Genomic DNA, 19449 nt, shown 5'->3' on the forward strand with positions numbered 1-19449 from the left:
CGAGCTCATGGTTGGTTAATTTCTTTTCTAGTTGAGGGACATGCAAATTTAGACATTGTCTTCTCAAAGAAAACATTGCTGTCCACCACGTCGTGACTGTTACTACTCCAGTTTGTAATGTACTGGGCTGTTCATTCAGTCTGGAGGGTGTGGCTAACTGCCGTCCCGTTGCCCTCTTTAATGGACGACTGTAATTCTGTAAATGTTAGCCCTACCGCTGAGAATAAATCTGTCTGTGATATGAAATCGGCAAAACGTATCGTCTTTTTCCTGCTATAAAGCATCCTAAATTGCAGTTCAAACAATGCAAATATGTTTCAACTGGAGCCAGGAATCGGTTTAGGCCTTCCAGATGCTCAGTAGTTAGTAGTAGCAAGTTCGCAAGATGCCGCCCGGCATTGTCGAAGAACGAAACAAGAAGGGCCGTGTGGCCGTGTGGCTGTCCCCTTTTCCCACCCAAGCGGCTGGACCCTTCTTGTTCTAGCCAACTTCGCGTCGCGCACTCGCTCTGTGTTACGACCTCATCCGCGTCCGCCTCGAGAGCCCCACCAGCGGTTGCCGGCCGCCTGTGTCAGGAATGCAGGAGTTCAGAATGGCGGGCGACGTGGGGAGCCGGGAGGTTCAGTTCAGATGTTCAGCTCCTGAAGGACAAAAGGAAGTCGTCGCTTGCCTGAAGCCAACGCCGAGTTCTAAAACGCAAGGGAAGCAGGACTTCGCTGCATCGTCCGCATCCCACGGTTGTCTCCAACTCCAACCTTGGATCAGTTTTCGCGTCAAATTTCAGTTTCTGTAGCTTTTCAGACCTATCTTTTGTTTCGCTTAATCCTTGCACGCTGGATCGGCGTCGGCCTATCGACACATCTCTGAAACTCCCCCCAAATTTACCAGTCCTAGAGAATTGCAGCATCCTTCATTCACCCTGGCACCCGCGTAGCCACAGCGCAGTATCCCACCAGTTTTTTTTTGGTGGCAAATCATCCTCCGATCCGATGCCGGGCCGACCGCGGAGATGTATTGCCATGGATGGACAGTGAAGACGCCTAATATAGATTACGTATTCTCTTTGTAATGTTAAGCATCAGGCTGACCGGTGGGTCCAGCTGTCAGTGTAATCCCGTGAGGGAAAATATATGCGCTGGAGTGTGGAACTGAGGGACTATTCCAAAACTGAAAATGAAATAACTCTGTTCTCCGGGTGCCAGGGTTCATCGCCCAGCCCCGATCCCTATCGAATTTGCTCTGTGCTTGTGATTCTCACGTTGCTGGATCCTTCAGTAGCAACGGGTGTGACAAGTGGTATCAGATTCAGCGATTCTCGGTGCGCTACCGCTCCTTTCGTCGCCAACTATCCCGTCCCGATCGGATTCGCATCCACGGCGATTTCGATCTGCTCCACCGGTTTCCGTACCAGATCCAGTGTCCACGCCCCGTCCGCGGATTCCCTCTGCCGACGGCCACTGCAGATCGACGATTAGCCGTCCCGGAGCCGTCGACCACCCTCTCTTCCCACGCCGCTTAGGTCTAGTGGGGATCGGGTTCCTCAGCATATAGGACCTCAGTGACGATTGTGGGAGGTACCGCAGGATCTGCGTTACGGGCGCTTTGTCGAGCAATTCGGCACGAGTTCGTCGGCTTCGTGGTGCGACTACTGCAACCCGTCGGTTTGGGGACGCCTCTCGAGCCTGTTAAGGTAACATCAAATCGAGTCGCTGTTGTAACATCCCGTAATTTTTACGGAATGTTATATATTCCAAAAATACGAGTTTTCAAAAACTTTTTGTGTGCTTGTGTAAATAGCTAGAAATAATATAAGGTTGATCTCTTTTCCCATCTCAAATCCTAGTAAATTAAAAATCGAGACAAATATAAGGATGATTTGTTAGTGTGCAACATTTGGAGTTTTGGAGTTTAATTGAATCTACCTTGTTTAAATTCGGTTTTGAATAATTTTTGTTTAAGTTGTGTGAGTTTTAATTTAAATCAAGCCAATTCAAACTAAAACTAAAAGCTAACAACTAACCTGGGCTAAGACCCCTTTAACCCTCAGCCCGGCCTGCTAACTTAAACCCTCTAACCCACTAACAAGACCTAGCCCACAACTCTAACCTACCTAGCCCAAAAACCAGTTTCCTGCCCAGCCCAAACCGGCCGGCACAACACCACCCCCGCTTGGCCCGTTTCCGCCCCAGCCCAGCTCTGGCCCGCTCACTTGTTCGCCGTCCGGGACACTGACAAGTGGGCCCCACTTGTCAGCTTCCCCCCTCACCTCTCCTGTTTTTCTTCCCCATCGCGTGGGCGCCAACACCGTTCGTTCCGTCTGCTCACGCCGATGCCGTTTGGCCGCGCGTCGCGACGAGGGGCCTAACCGCCCGCGACTCGCGCCGGCTGCACCTGCCCCGTCTGCCCCGCTGTCGCCTGCTCTCCTTGTCGGCCACGAAATTCTCCGCACGCGCACTCCCGCCCGCGTCGCACCCTGGCCCGGACGCCAAAGTTCCCCAGCCACGGCCGCGCCCCGCGCTCCCTTTTCCCCTCGCCTTGACCACCAGCGCCGCGCCCTGCCCTTGACCGCCCGCGCCCGTGACTCCGAGCGCGAGGAGGAGAAGCCGCGGTCCATCAACGCCGTTGGCGTCCGTGCCCGGCCGCGCCTCCAAACCCTAGCCGAGCTCCTAAAACCCCAATCGGCCGCCGCTTGAAACCCTAGACCCCTCAAGCCCTTTCCCTTGCCGCCGCCACCACCACGCAGAAGAGAGGCCAAAGGAGAGGAGAAACAGAGAAGAAAGAAGGGGACAAGAAGGAGAAGAGGAGGATCCGCGGTGGGAGGCTAGAAGAGGACGACGCCGCTGCACCCAGAGCCTGCCAGGGAGGAGCTGTCGCCGCGTCGTGAGGAGGAGCCGAGGAAGGGGGCAGCCGCCTGGAACACGTCACCGCCGCGGACCTTCGCCGAGCCAAGGACAAGAACACCGCCGCGGTTCAGCGCCCTGTACGACGACCTCGACGCTCGTGAGCTGCACGGCACCGCACCAACGCTCCACGGCCGCGACTCGACCCTGCTCCGCCTTGTCCTTCTCCGAGCCCACCAGGTAGGTGCCGCCACCTCCTTCCGCCGCCCTTTTGCTGCCGGCTTGTGCGTCGTGAACCCGCAGCCACCGCCGCCCAATCCTATCGCCCCGTTAACCGCCGCCGTAGCCTTGGCTATCCAAGTGCCTGCGTGCGCACGGCCAACCCGTGGCCGGCCAAGTCAAGGGCCATGCCCATGGCAAGGCCGAGCCGAACTCACGGCTCTGCTTCACTGCACGCGTCACGCGTGCCGCCGCGAGCTTGAGCCGCGAACACCGAGCCATGTCGTGGCGAGGCGCTTCGCACACGCACACGCGCACGCGCACGCCGGTTGTGCCTTCACCGTGCCTCTTCCTTGCCTTTGCTTGCCATGCCGTAGCCCCGGTTTCCCGGGCGCTCACGCGCACACACGCGAGCTGTCGTTGGCCGAGTCCAGGGACAAGCCCTAGCACGCTCGAGTCATGCCCTGCTCTCGCCATGCCACCGTTGCCACGGTAGTCGCGCGGCGTCGTGGTGTGGTGCACGCAAGGGCCTCTACGGCATTTTGCCGAGCGCACTGCGTGCGTCCAGCTGCGCACACACCGAGACCACGACGCGGGCGCACACACCCGCACCAGCATCCACCTGAGCCTTGCCTGGACCCCGTCTTGCCATGCCGTGTCGCCCTTGGTTCCGCCCCGCCGTGAACCTGCTCTGCCTTGTTCTGCTTGGCCCTTTCCATCAAACCGCGGCGCTGCACCTCGGCCATGCCGAGCGTGCGTGAACCCGCCGCCGTGCTGCGCAGCCCTACTCTATTTTGCCTTGGACCGATCCCGCCTCGCCGCGCAGTGGGCCACTGCCTTGCCCCTGGCACCTGCGCGCGCCCCCGCGTCCAGCCCTGCTACGCTGCCGTCGCAGCCCTCGCCTTGTCCTGCCTCATCGCAGACCCGCCGCCGTGTCGCCGCCGCGGGCTCGGAGCACCGATGCCCCGCGCGTGCGCGAGCACCCTGCCTGCCGAGCCTTCAAGGCTTGAGCTTTAACCACGCCACCGTCGCCTGCCAAGTCCGTCGAGCCCAAAGCCGTCCAGCCCGGCCTCACCTTCGCTCCGGCACGCCGCCGCGGATCTAGCTCGCCGGTGACCCACGAACTCGCCCTCGTGCTGTCTCTGTTTCTGTCACCGCCTCGCCCTCGCCCCGCCATGGTGTCAGACCAGACCACCAGCCCTCCGTCCATGACCCCGCCTTGCCCCGCTCACCCATGTCTCGCCGTCGTCGCCGCCGCCGCCGCCGAGGAGCCCTCGCCATGCCGTCCCTGACCGCGCGCCCTTGCCAAGGTCCATCGGAGGAGATGAGTGAAGCAGAGATGAGGAGGATGCGCTGTCACGCGGGCCCGGCTCACCAGTGAAAGGAAGGAGAAGAAAAGGAAAGAAAAGAAGAGGAGAAGAAGAAGATGGGCCGCCGCTCTCCACCGGCCCAGTTCCCTGAGCCGAGCTGCAAGACATGGGCCGGGCCGATCCCCCAAGCCGGCCTGCTGAGCCGAGTTCTGAAGCCGGCCTTCTTAGCCGTGAACCGAGCCGGCCATTCTTTTGAGCCGTAGGCCAAGCCGAGTTAGTGGGCCGCCAAGCCGGCCTGATCGTCCTTTGAGCCCAGAAACCCTTTTCTTTTTCCCTTTTCTTTTGCTTTAAACCCTGCTGACACGCGGGACCCGCATGTCAGTGTCTCCTGTGAGACTGACTGGTGGGCCCCACTAACTGCGGACCCGCTGTCCTGGACGTGGACCCGTTGACAGTTGACTTGGTCAATGTTGACCGAGCCAACACTGACGTGATAATGACGACAGCAGAGCCTGACCCGTGCTGACGTCAAGCATGACACGTGCGCGTGCCCAGAGGCTGCCACGTGGCTGACTGTGTGTTTTTCTTGTTTCGAAAACCTTTATTTAATTCTAGAAATTATTTTAAGCTTCAAAAATTCATAATAAATCAACCGGAGCTCCGAAAATTATGAAACCAGTTTCATAATTCTTCTAAAATCATGATCTACACATTAGAGTAGGTTTTGTTATGAGTTGGATCTTATTTGAGTAGTTTTGTGCAGTCTTGCACTTTGGCCCCTGTAGTAATTCGTATATACGGATAGGTCCTGCTGCTGAAGAGAAGATCGACGCTCCGGACGCCCAGAAGACCCAGGAGGACGTCCCGGAGTACGAGAAGACCCCGAGGACCTCGGAAGACTACAAAGAGCTGCCAGGTTGACGCCCATCTTTGACTTGAATACCCATTAGGCATTGCTGGCTAGAAATGCTATCGCTATACTTGTGTGTGTGTGAGATAAGCCTGCATGGCCTACTTGTTTACCATATTCCTTGCATCCCTATTATACCTTGATTGATTATTGGATGCTTTGGCTACTATGAGAGTGATTGGGTATGGGATTCCATGATATGATAGTCTTGGCATGCATGAGATCCACTTTGTGAGGAGCCAGAGATAGGGCTTTTAGCGGGGGCAAGCGACTTGCCGGGGATGTGTGGTGGGCACATCCTGAGGAGCACCTGTGGCGGGTGCGGGATGAGGAGGGGTGTACCTGTGTGGTTGCCCAAGGAGAGGCTGTTGTCGGTGCCTTTGGCGGACCTTTGCGGAGGACTGCGCGCTTGCCCCGGCAATATAGTTCGAGATAGTGCCCCTGGTGACGGGACTATGTCAAATGTGCACACCACTTACCCCCGTATGGGCAGGGGTTCCAGCCATTTCTAGCTGTGCGGTACCAGACTGTGGTTGTGTTTAAGGAGAGGGTAGGCCGAGCACGCCCATGGGAATTCGGGGTGCGTCGGGCCCGGTCGGGTGTTCCGACCCTAGTCTCCAGGAGAGGGTAGACCGCGCACTCCCAATTCGGGGTGCGTGGGCCCGGTCGGGTTCTCCGACCCCAGTCTCCGAGATTCTCGAAGCCATGGCCAGGCTAGAGATCCACAGCCCTGGAACATTCGTTGCGGTGAATGTATCCCGCCCCGGGAATGCAGGATGATACCGTCATGGTTAGGGAGTCATGGTTGTGGGCTGTGTCTCAAGATGGCGACGGCCGTCTTTGCAGCCCGAGTGGGTACAGGTGTACATCCCCTGCAGGGTGAAAACTATACGTATAGCCGCGTACTCGGTCATGTACAACTCTTGATCCGGCCGCACTTTCATAGAGTAGTGAACCCCAGTATTCTACCTCCCTCTAGTCCACTTCCCCTTGTGGAGTCAGATGAGGTGCAGGGAGAGGGAGTTTCCTGCACCGACCTGGGATGGGTGAGAGACATGATTATAGATATATATGTATATGCTTGCATAGGAAACCCTAGCCTATCCTTTGGCTACTTTTTATACCTTTGCATCCACTTAAAGCTTGCATACGGATGGTGACGTGAACCTATCCCGTCTTTGACGATAGTTTGGCAAGATGCAGGGTCCGATCAGGAGTTCGACGCCAACAACAACGGATGGTACGATTGAAGCTTAGAAGCCCGTGCTACGCTCAAGTGCTGCATGTGGAGATGAAGTTCGAGTTGAAGGATGGCCTGAAGACCAGCTACCGTTTTCTGTTTATTCCAGTTTAGCACAATGGGCTTGTAATAAAAGTTTCGTACTGCAAATCCTCAGGATATTGTAATAATTAAATCCATGTTTGAACCTGTTTTAAGTGAGTATGAACTGATTTACTGCCTGAAATGAGTTCTGTATGTGATAGCTACTGATCCAGGGACTATCATAACGATACAGGGATTCGGGTTCTTCGTTCGAAAACCCGGGTCGTTTCAGCTGTCGCCTTACTTCTGGTGTAGTCAACACGGAGCCGCCTAAGCCCTCCGCGCAGACCCAAATTCTCCTCAACTGTATGGAGGAGCACGACCGAGTAGATGATGCACACTGGGATAGTGTTATGGAAAGTCTAGACATCTTGTTTGCCAAAGTTGGATCGGTAGAAAGTCGTCAAGAGAAACTAGAGACCTAGTTCAATGTGTCCACCAAAGTATCTTCAACCTCCCTGAAGCTATGTGGTCAACTTATGCTGCTCTGCACATGGAGGACAAGGTAGCCAAATGGCTCAAGATTTACAAGCTCAAGTATGGTTTGGGGGACTGGACCACTTTCATTGGGGCAGTGGAGCAAAAATTTGGTAGCAATGACTACAGAGAGGCATTAACTCAACTCTTGGAGTTGCAGCAAGTGTCAACATTGGATCAGTATATTTCTACTTTTGAATACCTACAGTATCAAGTGACTTTGCATAACAGTGAGTTGGAAGAATTGTTCTTCACCACACAGTTTGTAAAAGGCCTAAAACCAGAACTGGGCAATGTGGTACAAGCCCAAATACCTGAAACATTGGAAAGAGCCATGTTACTGGCTAAGATGCAGCAACAAGTGATTGATAAAGGAAAGAACAAATGGGCCAAACCGGCAGTCAATTTCAAACCTTCTGCACCACCACTCAAAACTGATTCTAAAGGTAATGGGGGTACCAACCCTTTGTGGAAGGAAAGACAGACTAGGGACTACCTCAAAGCCAATGGGCTCTGCTTTTACTGTAGGGAACCATTTGATGCTACCCATCTCAAAACATGCACCAAGAGGCCTCAGCCACAATTAAATGCATTGACTGTCAATGGTCTGGATGCAGTGTTGACAGAGGAGGTACTTCACCAGTTGGACATGGAGGATAATTTAGCATCTGATTTCTGTCAGTTGTCTTTAAATGCTCTAGCTGGCACTGCACAGGGAGAAGCATTAGTAGTGAGAGCTTTGATTCAGAATAAAGTCATGCTGATTTTGGTGGACAGTGGCAGTTCTCATAGCTTTATTAGTAAGGCACTGGTGCAACAGCTATATATTCCTACAGTACCTATGCACCCACAACAGGTGAAGTTGGCAAATGGCGACATCCTAGTCACAGATCAATGGGTTCCCAGTTAGCATGGTTATGTGAGGGTCATATTGTTTGTACTGATATGAAGGTACTGGACATACCCACTTATGATGCCATCCTAGGCTATGATTGGCTGAGAGCTAATAGTCCTATGAACTGTAACTGGGCTGCAAAGACTTTGGAATTTCAATATCATGGTCAACAAGTCAAATTACAAGGAATCCAACCAACAGTCACTGCATTACCAGAGGTGTCAGTATCTCAGGTGACCAAGTGGGTACAAGGCAATGATGTATAGGCATTAGCAGTGGTAGAGAACATCCCTTCCACAGCACCTAACCCTCATCCTGCAGCCATACAAGAACTCCTCCATCAATATCAGGATGTGTTTACAGAACCACACCAGCTTCCTCCCCACAGGTTCTATGACCACCAAATACCACTTATTCCTGGCTCAACTCCTGTCAATTTCAGACCCTACAAGTATTCACCTCACCATAAGGATGAAATTGAGAAACAAGTCAAACAGTTATTAGCTGCAGGTTTCATAACACAGAGTTGCAGTCCTTTTGCCAGTCCAGTGTTATTGGTGCTGAAGAAAGATGGATCCTGAAGATTTTGTGTCGATTATAGGAAGCTGAATGATGTCACTATCAAAAACAGATTTCCTATGCCATTGATTGAGGAAATCTTAGATGAGTTGGCTGGCACTAAATTCTTTACCAAGTTGGACATGAGGTCTGGTTATCATCAAGTTCGGATGCACCCAAATGATGAATTCAAAACAGCATTCAAAACCTACCATGGTCACTATCAATTCAGAGTGATGCCCTTTGGATTAACCAATGCCCCTGCCACATTCCAGTGTATTATGAATGAGATATTATCTCCCTTCTTACGAAAGTTTGTGATGGTCTTCCTAGATGACATCCTGATATACAGTCCTAATTGGGATACTCACTTGCATCATCTTTCATTGGTGTTGGACAAACTCAGAGAACACCAGCTGTACATGAAGCCCAGTAAGTGCTCCTTTGCTCAGACAATACTGGAATATTTAGGGCATATCATTTCTGACAAGGGGGTATCCACTGACCCCACTAAGATTGAAGCAATGTTGGCATGGCCAGTGCCTACTTCAGTAACAGCACTGAGGATTTTTGGGATTGAATGGATACTTCAGGAAGTTTGTTCCTCATTATGGCTTAATAGCCCAGCCCCTCACCCAACTCTTGAGAAAGAAACAGTTTCAATGGTCAGCAGCAGCACAGCAAGCTTTTGACAAACTCAAACAGGCCATGGTCACTACTCCTGTTCTGGCCCTTCCTGATTTCAATGAGCAGTTTGTGGTAGAAACAAATGCTTCAGACATTGGTATTGGGGCTGTCCTCATGCAAAAAGGGCAACCAGTAGCATATCTCAGTAAAGCTCTAGCTCAACACCATAAGCACCTTTCAATCTATGAGAAGGAATTCTTAGCATTGATTATGGCAGTGGATAAATGGAGACAATATCTGCAGCACCAGGAGTTCCTTATTAGAACATACCACAAAAGTCTTACCTATCTCACTGAACAGAATTTGCACTCTGACATGCAAAGAAGAGCAATGAACAGATTAATGGGCTTACAGTTTAAGGTGGTCTACAGAAAGGGCAGGGAAAATGCAGCAGCTGATGCTTTGTCAAGAGCTGGTCATCTTTTGGCCATACAAGCAGTGTCCTCCCCTCAACCAGCGTGGGTCCAAGAGATACTGAATTCCTACACTACTGATTCTAGAGCACAACAGTTGTTAGCTCAAATAGCTGTGCATACACCAAATGAACATGGTTACAGCTTGGATAAAGGCCTCATTAAATTCAAGGACAAAATCTGGGTAGCACAGAACTCTTCTCTGCAAACAAAACTGATTAATGCTTTCCATTCAAGTGCCATTGGAGGTCACTCTGATGTTCAGGCCACTTACCACAGAATTCACAGATTATTCCATTGGAAAGGACTGAAAGTGGCAGTAGAAGACTTTGTCAAGCAGTGTCAAGTCTGTCAACAGGCCAAGCACATGAATACTCACCCTGCTGGGTTATTACAACCACTTCCTATTCCTGAGGGGGTCTGGCAAGATATATCTATGAACTTCATAGAAGGGTTACCTAACCCTGAAGGCTATGAAGTCATTCTGGTCATAGTGGACAGGTTCACCAAGTATGCTTATTTTATACCCATTAAACACCCTTGCACAGCACAAACCATAGCCAGAGCTGTCTTTGACAATGTGGTGAAGCTGCATGGTCTACCTAAGACCATTGTGTCGGATAGAGACAAAATTTTTACTAGTGCATTTTGGAAGGATCTCTTTGCTATGCTGGGGACACAACTCGTTTTCAGTTCAGCTTACCACCCTCAAACAGATGGATAGACTGAGAGAGTTAACCAATGCCTGGAAATGTACTTGAGATGCATGGTTTATGACACGCCAAAAAAGTGGAGGTCAATGTTGGCTCAAGCTGAGTTTTGGTACAATTCATCCTTTCACTCTTCCTTAGGATGTTCTCCTTTCCATGCACTGTATGGCTATGATCCCAACTTTGCAGCAATGCCATCCATGACAACTGCACCTTCCACCGTGGCTGCAAAAAGTTCAAGAACTGAAGAACCAAAACATCTGGTTGAAAGACCATTTGGCCAAGGCTCAAAACAGGATGAAAGTAACTGCTGATCGTTCCTGAAAGGACCGGGAATTCCAAGTGGGGGAGCAGGTTCTACTGAAACTACAACCTTATGCCCAGTCTTCTCTGGTGAACAGACCCTGCCCTAAGCTCGCATTCAAATATTTTGGACCATTCACAGTGACTGAGCGCATTGGGCATGCTGCGTACCGCCTAGATCTACCAGAGCACAGTCAGATCCACCCAGTGTTTCATGTATCACAATTAAAACCATTTCTGCCTAATTACACCCCTCTGTTTTCTGAATTGCCAAAGGTTGCAGAGCTCGACGCCCACCATCTCTAACCTGAAGTGGTATTGGATCGCCGGCTTGTCAAGAAGGGAGGGAAGGATATTCCACAGGCGTTGATCAAGTGGAGTGCGTTGCCGGCTAGCATGACGACCTGGGAAGACTGGTACGTGCTACAGGCCAGGTTTCCGGACGCTCTTGCTGGAGGTCCAGCAAGTTCTGCAGGCGGGGAAGATGTCATGGATGGACAGTGAAGACGCCTAATATAGATTACGTATTCTCTTTGTAATGTTAAGCATCGGGCTGATCGGTGGGTCCAGCTGTCAGTGTAATCCCGTGAGGGAAAATATATGCGCTGGAGCGTGGAACTGAGGAACTATTCCAAAACTGAAAACGAAATAGAACTCTACTCTCCGGGTGCCAGGGTTCATGGTCCAGCCCCGATCCCTATCGAATTTGCTATGTGCTTGTGATTCTCGCGCTGCTGGATCCTTCGGTAGCAACGGGTGTGACAAGTACCGCTGCCGTTTCGTCCGGTGCGCCGTCCGCCAGTTGGAGATGTCAGCAGCAATGAATCGCAGGGCGACTCCAATTACTCCTCCAGTCCAGCATACTACTCCGTAACTCGTTGCTTGTATCGGAAAGCTTTTGCAAGGTTTTCAATCCTCGAGTTTCCGGGAGCACGTTCGTCAGGACCACATAGGGACGGCGATACCGATACGCAGTAACTTCAGGCCTCTGAAGAAAGTCTGCTTTGTTTCTTTCTCCTTTTTTTGGAACGGGAAAATCAGTTTAGGCAAACCCGCTGCCGGGGTCGTTTCTCGTGTTCACTTCAGTAGAAATCACCATGAACTAGCATGCAGAGTAGTGGAGTACACTGTGTGTACGCAGGGCAAGGCTGCACAGTACATGAGGTCAGATTTGGAAGAAGGAATCAGAACCAGCTGCTGCTTGGCTACTTGCTACGACGGTGGTCATCACGGGCGGCGATCTGATCAAGGAAGAAACGACAGAGATGTCACTGTGGGTGAACAGGCACACCGGTAAAATCTGTCAGGGTACATTCGATCCGAGACTGCAACAAGGAATTTGGTCCGGGTGAGATGTACTGGATCTGGATCTCCACAGCGCGAGGTGGCGACTGGTCGGTAAATTTGCTCTCCTATTCGCGTCTCTCCTCGACGACGGCCAGGTCAGAATTCCAGCAGGGGGCACAGCACGAGCGTACGATCCGTCTGTCACGCGCCGGTGCTCTGCCCAGCCTCGGCGGTTTTTATTGCGGATACAGAAGTACTGCTGGGCACTGCATCACGATCAGGAATTCAGGCCCCGCGCCGATGAATGCGATCCTTGTTCCTGCGTAGTGGAACAACAGTCGCGCGCGCTACTTAAATTACTTCGGCTGTGTTTAGATCCGCGAAAACGAGTAGAAAAAGTCACATCGGATACTGTAACATTTTTCGTTTGTTTATGATAAATATTATTTTATTATAGGCTAACTAGGCTCAAAAGATTCGTCTTGCAACGTACATCAAAACTATGCAATTAGTTTTTTTATTTATCTATATTTAGTACTTCATGCATGAATCATTTGCTATATTTAATATTTCGATGTGATTTTGATGTGATGAAAAATTTAGAAAGTTTGAAGGAATAGAGGGAAGTGAACACAGCCTTCACTTCAATTCCCAGCTTGCAATTCCACCGTACCAGGGCCATGCAATGGTACAGTACAGCCGCCGACAGTCTCTTCTCTTCTTGAAAGTTGAAACCACGGCAGTACGTAGAAACCAACACTCTACACGCTGGCATGCATTGTATGGTTCAGGCCGTGTTTGGTTTTCCCTACTAAAGCATAGCATACAATTACCGAGAAAAAAATTTTACATGCATGGAGTACTAAACGAAGTTTATTTGCAAAACCTTTTCACGGATGGGTGTAACTTTTCACGACGAATCTAATGATAGTAATTAATCGATGATTGGCTACAGTGATGCTACAGTAACCATCCTCTAATCGTGCGGTCAAAGGGCTCATTAGGTTCGTCTCGCGAAGTAGAATAAGTCTGTGGAGTTAGTTTTGTAAATTACCTTTATTTAGTACCCCTAATTATTGGTCAAAATTTTTGTGCTACTTGTGCTACTCTCATCCAGACTTCTTCAGAGAATGTTAGGACGCTGGTGAAGAATTGTGAATTGGGATCGAGCAGTGCACGTAGCCGACGGATCGTCGAGGGCTCGAGACAACGTCAGTTCATCAGCTTCTAACATTCCACCCCACCGATTTATGGGTTTCACATGGCGTGCTGGTTGCTCTGCATTTTGGCCGCCCCTTGCAGCGTAATGAATGAAAAGCGGCATGGATACTGTAAGGCCTGTTTAGTTCCTAAAAATTTTCAAATTTTTTTGTCACATTGAATTTTTAGACACATGTATTGAGTATTAAATATAGTTTAAAAGAATAATTAATTATACAATTTAGTTGTAAATAATGAGATGACTTTTTTGAGTCTAATTAATTCATGATTGAACACTAATTACTAAATAAAAATAAAATACTACAGTAGTCGAATCCAAAAAAATTCGCAAACTAAACATGCCCTTATAAATAGTAGACTGGAAGGTGTGTGCACTCTAAATAGTAGACTGGAAGGTGTGTGCACTCTTTCTGATAAGTTCTTCACGGTAGGTGCCGGTGGAATCGCCCCTGCTCTGCAGAAATTGAATGTAGGTGAACGGAATCCGGTCTACTTGTATGAACAGTACATTTATTCCGGTGAGATAGCGAGAGATGGTAGGAGCGCCTCTGACAGATGCGCTCTAGGGACTTCAATTTTGCCTGGTTGTGAAAGCATCTCGTTTTCCACCTTCACAATAGAATTGCAGGATTAAACGAAATAGTGTGAAAAAAATATGAAAAATGTATGGAGGGGAAATACAAGCTGAACCTTTATCAGTTCATCGGTTCAGTGATTACAGGAAAACAACCTGTGGACAGTGAAAGTTTTCCACAGCATTCTGCAACCAAGGGCAAATTTGGGGTTAACTAACAACCCTTCTCCCGTTTCACTAACTTTTCTTCCGGCATGCCCTATTTTTCTGGTACAACAAATCTCTTAACACGATTCTTGCACCAAAAGGTGGCCAGCTAGCGTGGCCACGCCACTCGCTTTTCCCGGTCGTCCGATCAGGCAGACAGACGGTCTAGATAAAGCGAATTCCGGTTGTTTTGCAAAAGAGCCCTCAATCTTTACTGAAATCAACCCGCAGTCCTCTCTTCCTCTTCCCTCCTCTTCAGCATCGCCGCCACCGCCGCCCCCGTGCCGGCACCGAGGGGCCACCCCTGCCCAGACCGCCGGATCCACATCCACCACCTGCACCCTCGCTTCAATGCCGGCTTCCTTCGCCACTGCGGGGCCGACGCCTTCCCGCTCGCCGACACGTCCCCGGCGGCCACGTCGGCCCGTCCTGCGAGTCGCTCGCCAACCAGAGCCCGCGCAGAAGCTCGTGGTACCGCACGGCTTCTGGAACCCTTCTTCCATCGCCGCATTCTGAAGTGGGACTGCCTACACGATCTTCGTCCCCTCCACCTCGCCGCTTCGATGGACGCCTGCTGGATCTCAAACAGCCGCACGAGCCGATTGGGCCTCCCTCGGCTGCGACGCGCCGCCGGAGGCTGCCGCGCCTGGGCCACTGGGGCGCGACTCGCCCTCCACTTGGCCGCCGGCTACGCCCTGGCCTCGCCCCGTGGCCACTGGGTGCTGCCCTGGCCGCTGCGCCACGCGCGACTGGCCCTACATGGCAGGCCGGCCGCCCACTACCCATGTTGAAGGAGGCGAGCACCAAAGGAGACCATGCTCGCGCGTCTCAGCATCAGATCACGGCTACAGCTACAGCGACGGACTCCAAGAGCTGCATGGACGCCCTGGTGGTGAACGGATGCTGCACACCTGTAACCTCTCCCGCCCAGGACCCGCTCGACGGAATGCCTTGCCCGCAGGCAAACCAGCTCTCTGAGTCCTGAGCGTGAATGTGGTTTAGCAAATCCCAATATCTGCAAAGTAAGGTCTTTTGCTTCGAAGAAGAATCAATTACTGAGATAATATTGTAAGCTTTCTGTTTGATTCAATTTTAGGAGCATTTATTTTTTCCAACCCAAATTTATTCTAATAATATGTCAAAAAACGGAGTTCGCATGTCGCAAGTTCAGTTCTTGACAACATCAAAATGGTTTCTCCAGCAACTTAAATTTTTGCAGCTTCCATTCTGTTTCTTCAGATTGCAGCGCCACTGCCGCTTCCTCTACTCTATGCTTGACCAAATGAAGAGATGAGGAATAGAGAGGCAACAGGCAGCAGTGGCAACTTTGCTTGCTGCGTTTTGGCCCACACGGTTGCGTCCTCCCCCGTGGTACCAAGGATGAAGAGGAGCAGCAAGAAGGCATTTCCACGGCCTAACGCGATGGCACGGGAAGCCAAGGTCCCTCTCGGTGAGCGGCACTGACTGGCAACGGGAACGTGAGGCTGCTGCAGCGGCTTCAGACCCTCACGTTGATGAGCTCAGAAGGATGCAGCCACGTGAAGGACAAGGGAACGATTAGCGGCCAGCCATGGTTGGTTTAGGGGGGAACACAACGGGGCTCCTCCCTGCTAGCATCAATTTCTATCTTCAGTTTGACGAAGCAACTAAGGTAATGCACTACACTGGTTGGTGCTGTAAGCTTTTCTTCCTGTGCTCACTAAGTGCTCGATCAAATGTCAGATAGACATTTCTTCCAGGTTATGTAGAAGAGTTGTGTGATGTGCGTGTGTTTGATTTAGAGAAACCTTCGGGTAACCTAACTGTTCTTCCCTTAAAAAATAGACAAATTCATTGTTTTCAGTGATTTCCATTCAAGTTGCTTATTTCTGATATACTAATGGATAACACAACTAAAACGCCCAACAACTAATTGTGTTTGATGATCATATGCCAAGTTTTCCTATCTTTTACATGGCTTCAGGCTTGTATGAAGATTCACATTCACTCGAGTCATAGCACAATACAACTTGTACATCTGCAGTGGAAGAAAGCGCATGTCTTGGCCACTCTATGGGTTACTCCTCCTTGCTCTCCCGCGCCTTTCAATTTTGGGATCCTGTTTCTCAAATATGTGATCTATATGCATTGACCCTACTGTTCTTGCAACCAGGTGCGCAGATTTCTTGCAAGCTGTGTTTCCCAAAGGCACTGAAATTCTGATATCCTTCTACATATTTGTGGAACTGAATGCAACTCAGGTATCCTCGTACATATCTGTGGAACTGAATATGCCCAATGTTGTGAGATACAAGATATACTGCGAGAGGCACAGATGATAATTTTCAATTGTTCGTGCCACAACGGCACAACCTAAAGGTTTTTCAAAATACATATCAATAACATCCGTTGTTACATACTCTGCTCAAAATATTAAACGCTCTTGTACATTTATGCTACTCATCCTAAAAAAAAGTTCAATAATTGTACAAAGAGCAATTCATCTTTTTTTTTTGCAAAATAGGGTAGATTATACTCCCTCCGTTCCAAATTATAAGTCATTTCAAGAATCTTGGAAAGTCAAACCATCTCAAAGTTTGACTAAAATTATAGAGAGAAATATAAAGATTTATAACATCAAATAGGTGCACTATGAAAATATAACTAACAAAAAATCTAATGATACTTAATTGGTATCATAAATGTTATTATCTTGTCATATAAATTTGGTCAAACTTGAAAAAATTTGACTCTCCAAGATTCTTGGAATGACTTATAATTTGGAACGGATGGAGTATATATTAATAAAGCACAATTCATCCCCTTTTGCATAAAGGACCCTATAAGAAATAGAAATTACACCGAGGTCAGTCCTGTAGCAAATCCAGCCGTCGCCCCTATCTCTCTCAAAAAAAGACCACCCGTTGCCATCGCCGAAGACTCCAAAGCATTTGTTCATACTCATCCAAGTATAAAGAAAAATAAAAGAAAAAAACTAACGATGGTCATGCGCGGCAACGCCGCGAGCATTTCTAGTTGTATCTGGACTCTCCATCAGTAGAACGAATTAATTCAGGTCTACCAGATTGGTTTTAGGATTAAACCCATCTTAAATAACTGAAAACTTCTCTCTAATCCCCTGATGCCAAACAACACAAGCGACGAGCAACATTTTCGATCGTACGAGTGATACATCGCCAGCGCGTATCCAAAATCTAAGACCACTCCGGCCGGCCGTGCAATCCATTCTTATTGGGGTCAGTTGGATCCATGCCACTACAACTTCTTGAAATTGGATTTCATGTTGAAATCCATGCCATTGAGTGGCATGATTTTGAACATGAAACCCAATTTCACGGAGTTGTAGTGGCATGAATCGAATTTTCCCTTCTTATTGGTTGTGAACAAAAAGGCCTCTGCGACCTGTGCTGCAACCACAGGGTGACACTAGCCCCCTGCTGGGCTAGCTGTTGGGGCACATGATCCAAGGCTGCCCACGGTACTAAAAGGTGGCAACCGCACAACCACCTCGCATGTGTGCATTTGCTAGGGGTGGCCAGGGAGCAGTGTGGCCTTCATCAGCCTGGTGCAGTGCAAGATGGCGGTCGATCGAGGCCGTCGTCTTCCTCTATAAAATCGCACGACCGCCGCCTCCATCGATCTCCTCCCTGAGCACGCGTAGGCGGTAGGCCGCACCTGGGCATCCCTCTCTAGCTAGCTTGGCATCTGACGCGAGACTTATTACACGAACGATGGCGGACGCTGCTCTCGCGCCCCTGCTCGTCTCCGTCCTCTGCCTGCTGGTGGCGCCGGCGGCGTCCGCGGCGCGGGCCTTCTTCGTGTTCGGCGACTCCCTCGTGGACAACGGCAACAACAACTACCTGCTCACGACGGCGCGCGCCGACGCGCCGCCCTACGGCATCGACTTCCCCACGCACCGCGCCACGGGGCGCTTCTCCAACGGACTCAACATCCCCGACATCATCAGTAAGAGCCAATGCCTTCAGCCACCTCGATCAGCTCAATTTCTTGCCAGTCGCCATCCTTCTGAAGCATGGTCCTGATGTTACTGTGCTGCGCTGACGAAGTTTGCTTTCAGGCGAGCACCTCGGGGCCGAACCCGCGCTGCCGTACCTGAGCCCGGAGCTCCGGGGGGCGAAGCTGCTCGTCGGCGCCAACTTCGCGTCGGCCGGCGTCGGGATCCTCAACGACACGGGGATACAATTTGTACGCACGGCCCTGTCGTCCCTGTCACACTCACATGCTGTAGTTTGTTCCAAATTCTGACGTCTTATCATGATGCATTCGTGGTCGTGGTCGATCGAGCAGGTGAACATCATCCGGATCGGCGACCAGCTGCAGTACTTCCGGGAGTACCAGCGGAAGCTGAGGGCCCTCGTCGGCGAGGAGCAGGCAGCGCAGCTCGTGAACCAGGCCCTCGTGCTCATCACCCTCGGCGGCAACGACTTCGTCAACAACTACTACCTGGTGCCCATGTCCGTGCGCTCGCGCCAGTACGCGCTCCCGGACTACGTCCGCTTCATCGTCTCCGAGTACCGCAAGATCCTCTCGGTGAATAATCCACGCCGCCGCCTCCTCCTCCTCTCCGGCAACCACCACGCTAGCGTTTCTCCTGATCGACTGACCAGGTGCGTGCGTGCAGAGGCTGTACGAGCTGGGCGCGCGGAAGGTGATCGTGACGGGGACGGGGCCGCTGGGGTGCGTGCCCGCGGAGCTGGCGATGCACAGCCAGAACGGCGAGTGCGCGGCGGAGCTGATGCGCGCCGTGAACCTCTTCAACCCGCAGCTGGTGGACATGGTGCGCGGCCTCAACCGCGCCATCGGCGCCGACGTCTTCGTCAGCGCCAACACGATGCGCATGAACTTCGACTACATCAACAACCCGCAGGCATTCGGTGGGTCGTCGTCGATCGTCTCGTCGTTGCCTGCGCTGATGAACACGAATAACCCAATAAGATTCTTGACGTGGCTGAGCTTGGGTGGGTCTCTTCTCATGTGTGGTTTCTGTCTGCAGGGTTCACCAACGTGCAGGTGGCGTGCTGCGGGCAGGGCCCGTACAACGGGATCGGGCTGTGCACGCCGGCGTCCAACGTGTGCGCCAACCGGGACGTGTTCGCCTTCTGGGACGCGTTCCACCCCACGGAGCGGGCCAACCGCATCATCGTCGGCCAGTTCATGCACGGCGACACGGACTACATGCACCCCATGAACCTCAGCACCATCCTCGCCATGGACCGGGAGGGGCTCTAGATCGATCTTCCGCCGTGACCGTCAGCCGGCTAGGGGGTTGGTTGTACGTACGTGTCGCGTGCCCGAGCACAGCGTGCGCCGTGCAACGGCAGCTCGATCTGCCAGCTGGATCAGTGTCGTGTCGTGACCCGATCGAGTTTGTGTGTGTGTGTGTGTGTGTGTGTGTGTGTGTGTGTGTGTGTGTGTGTGTGTGTGTGTGTGTGTGTGTGTGTGTGTGTGTGTGTGTGTGTGTGTGTGTGTGTGTGTGTGTGTGTGTGTGACTAT

General features: G+C 51.1%; 1 protein-coding gene across 1 annotated transcript; it reads left to right on the top strand.

Moving 5' to 3' along the window:
* Positions 1-17520: 17520 nt before the first annotated feature.
* Positions 17521-19353, top strand: LOC120708807 (GDSL esterase/lipase At5g33370-like). The gene is made up of 5 exons (XM_039994228.1): positions 17521-17901; positions 18014-18141; positions 18244-18486; positions 18578-18830; positions 18950-19353. Exons 1-5 carry the CDS (start codon positions 17667-17669, stop codon positions 19183-19185), a joined length of 1095 nt encoding a protein of 364 aa, XP_039850162.1. The 5' UTR covers positions 17521-17666; the 3' UTR covers positions 19186-19353.
* The last annotated feature ends 96 nt before the right edge of the window (positions 19354-19449 follow it).

Source organism: Panicum virgatum, chromosome 1K (assembly GCF_016808335.1).
Source record: "Panicum virgatum strain AP13 chromosome 1K, P.virgatum_v5, whole genome shotgun sequence".
In the NCBI taxonomy this organism is placed as follows: Eukaryota; Viridiplantae; Streptophyta; class Magnoliopsida; order Poales; family Poaceae; genus Panicum; species Panicum virgatum.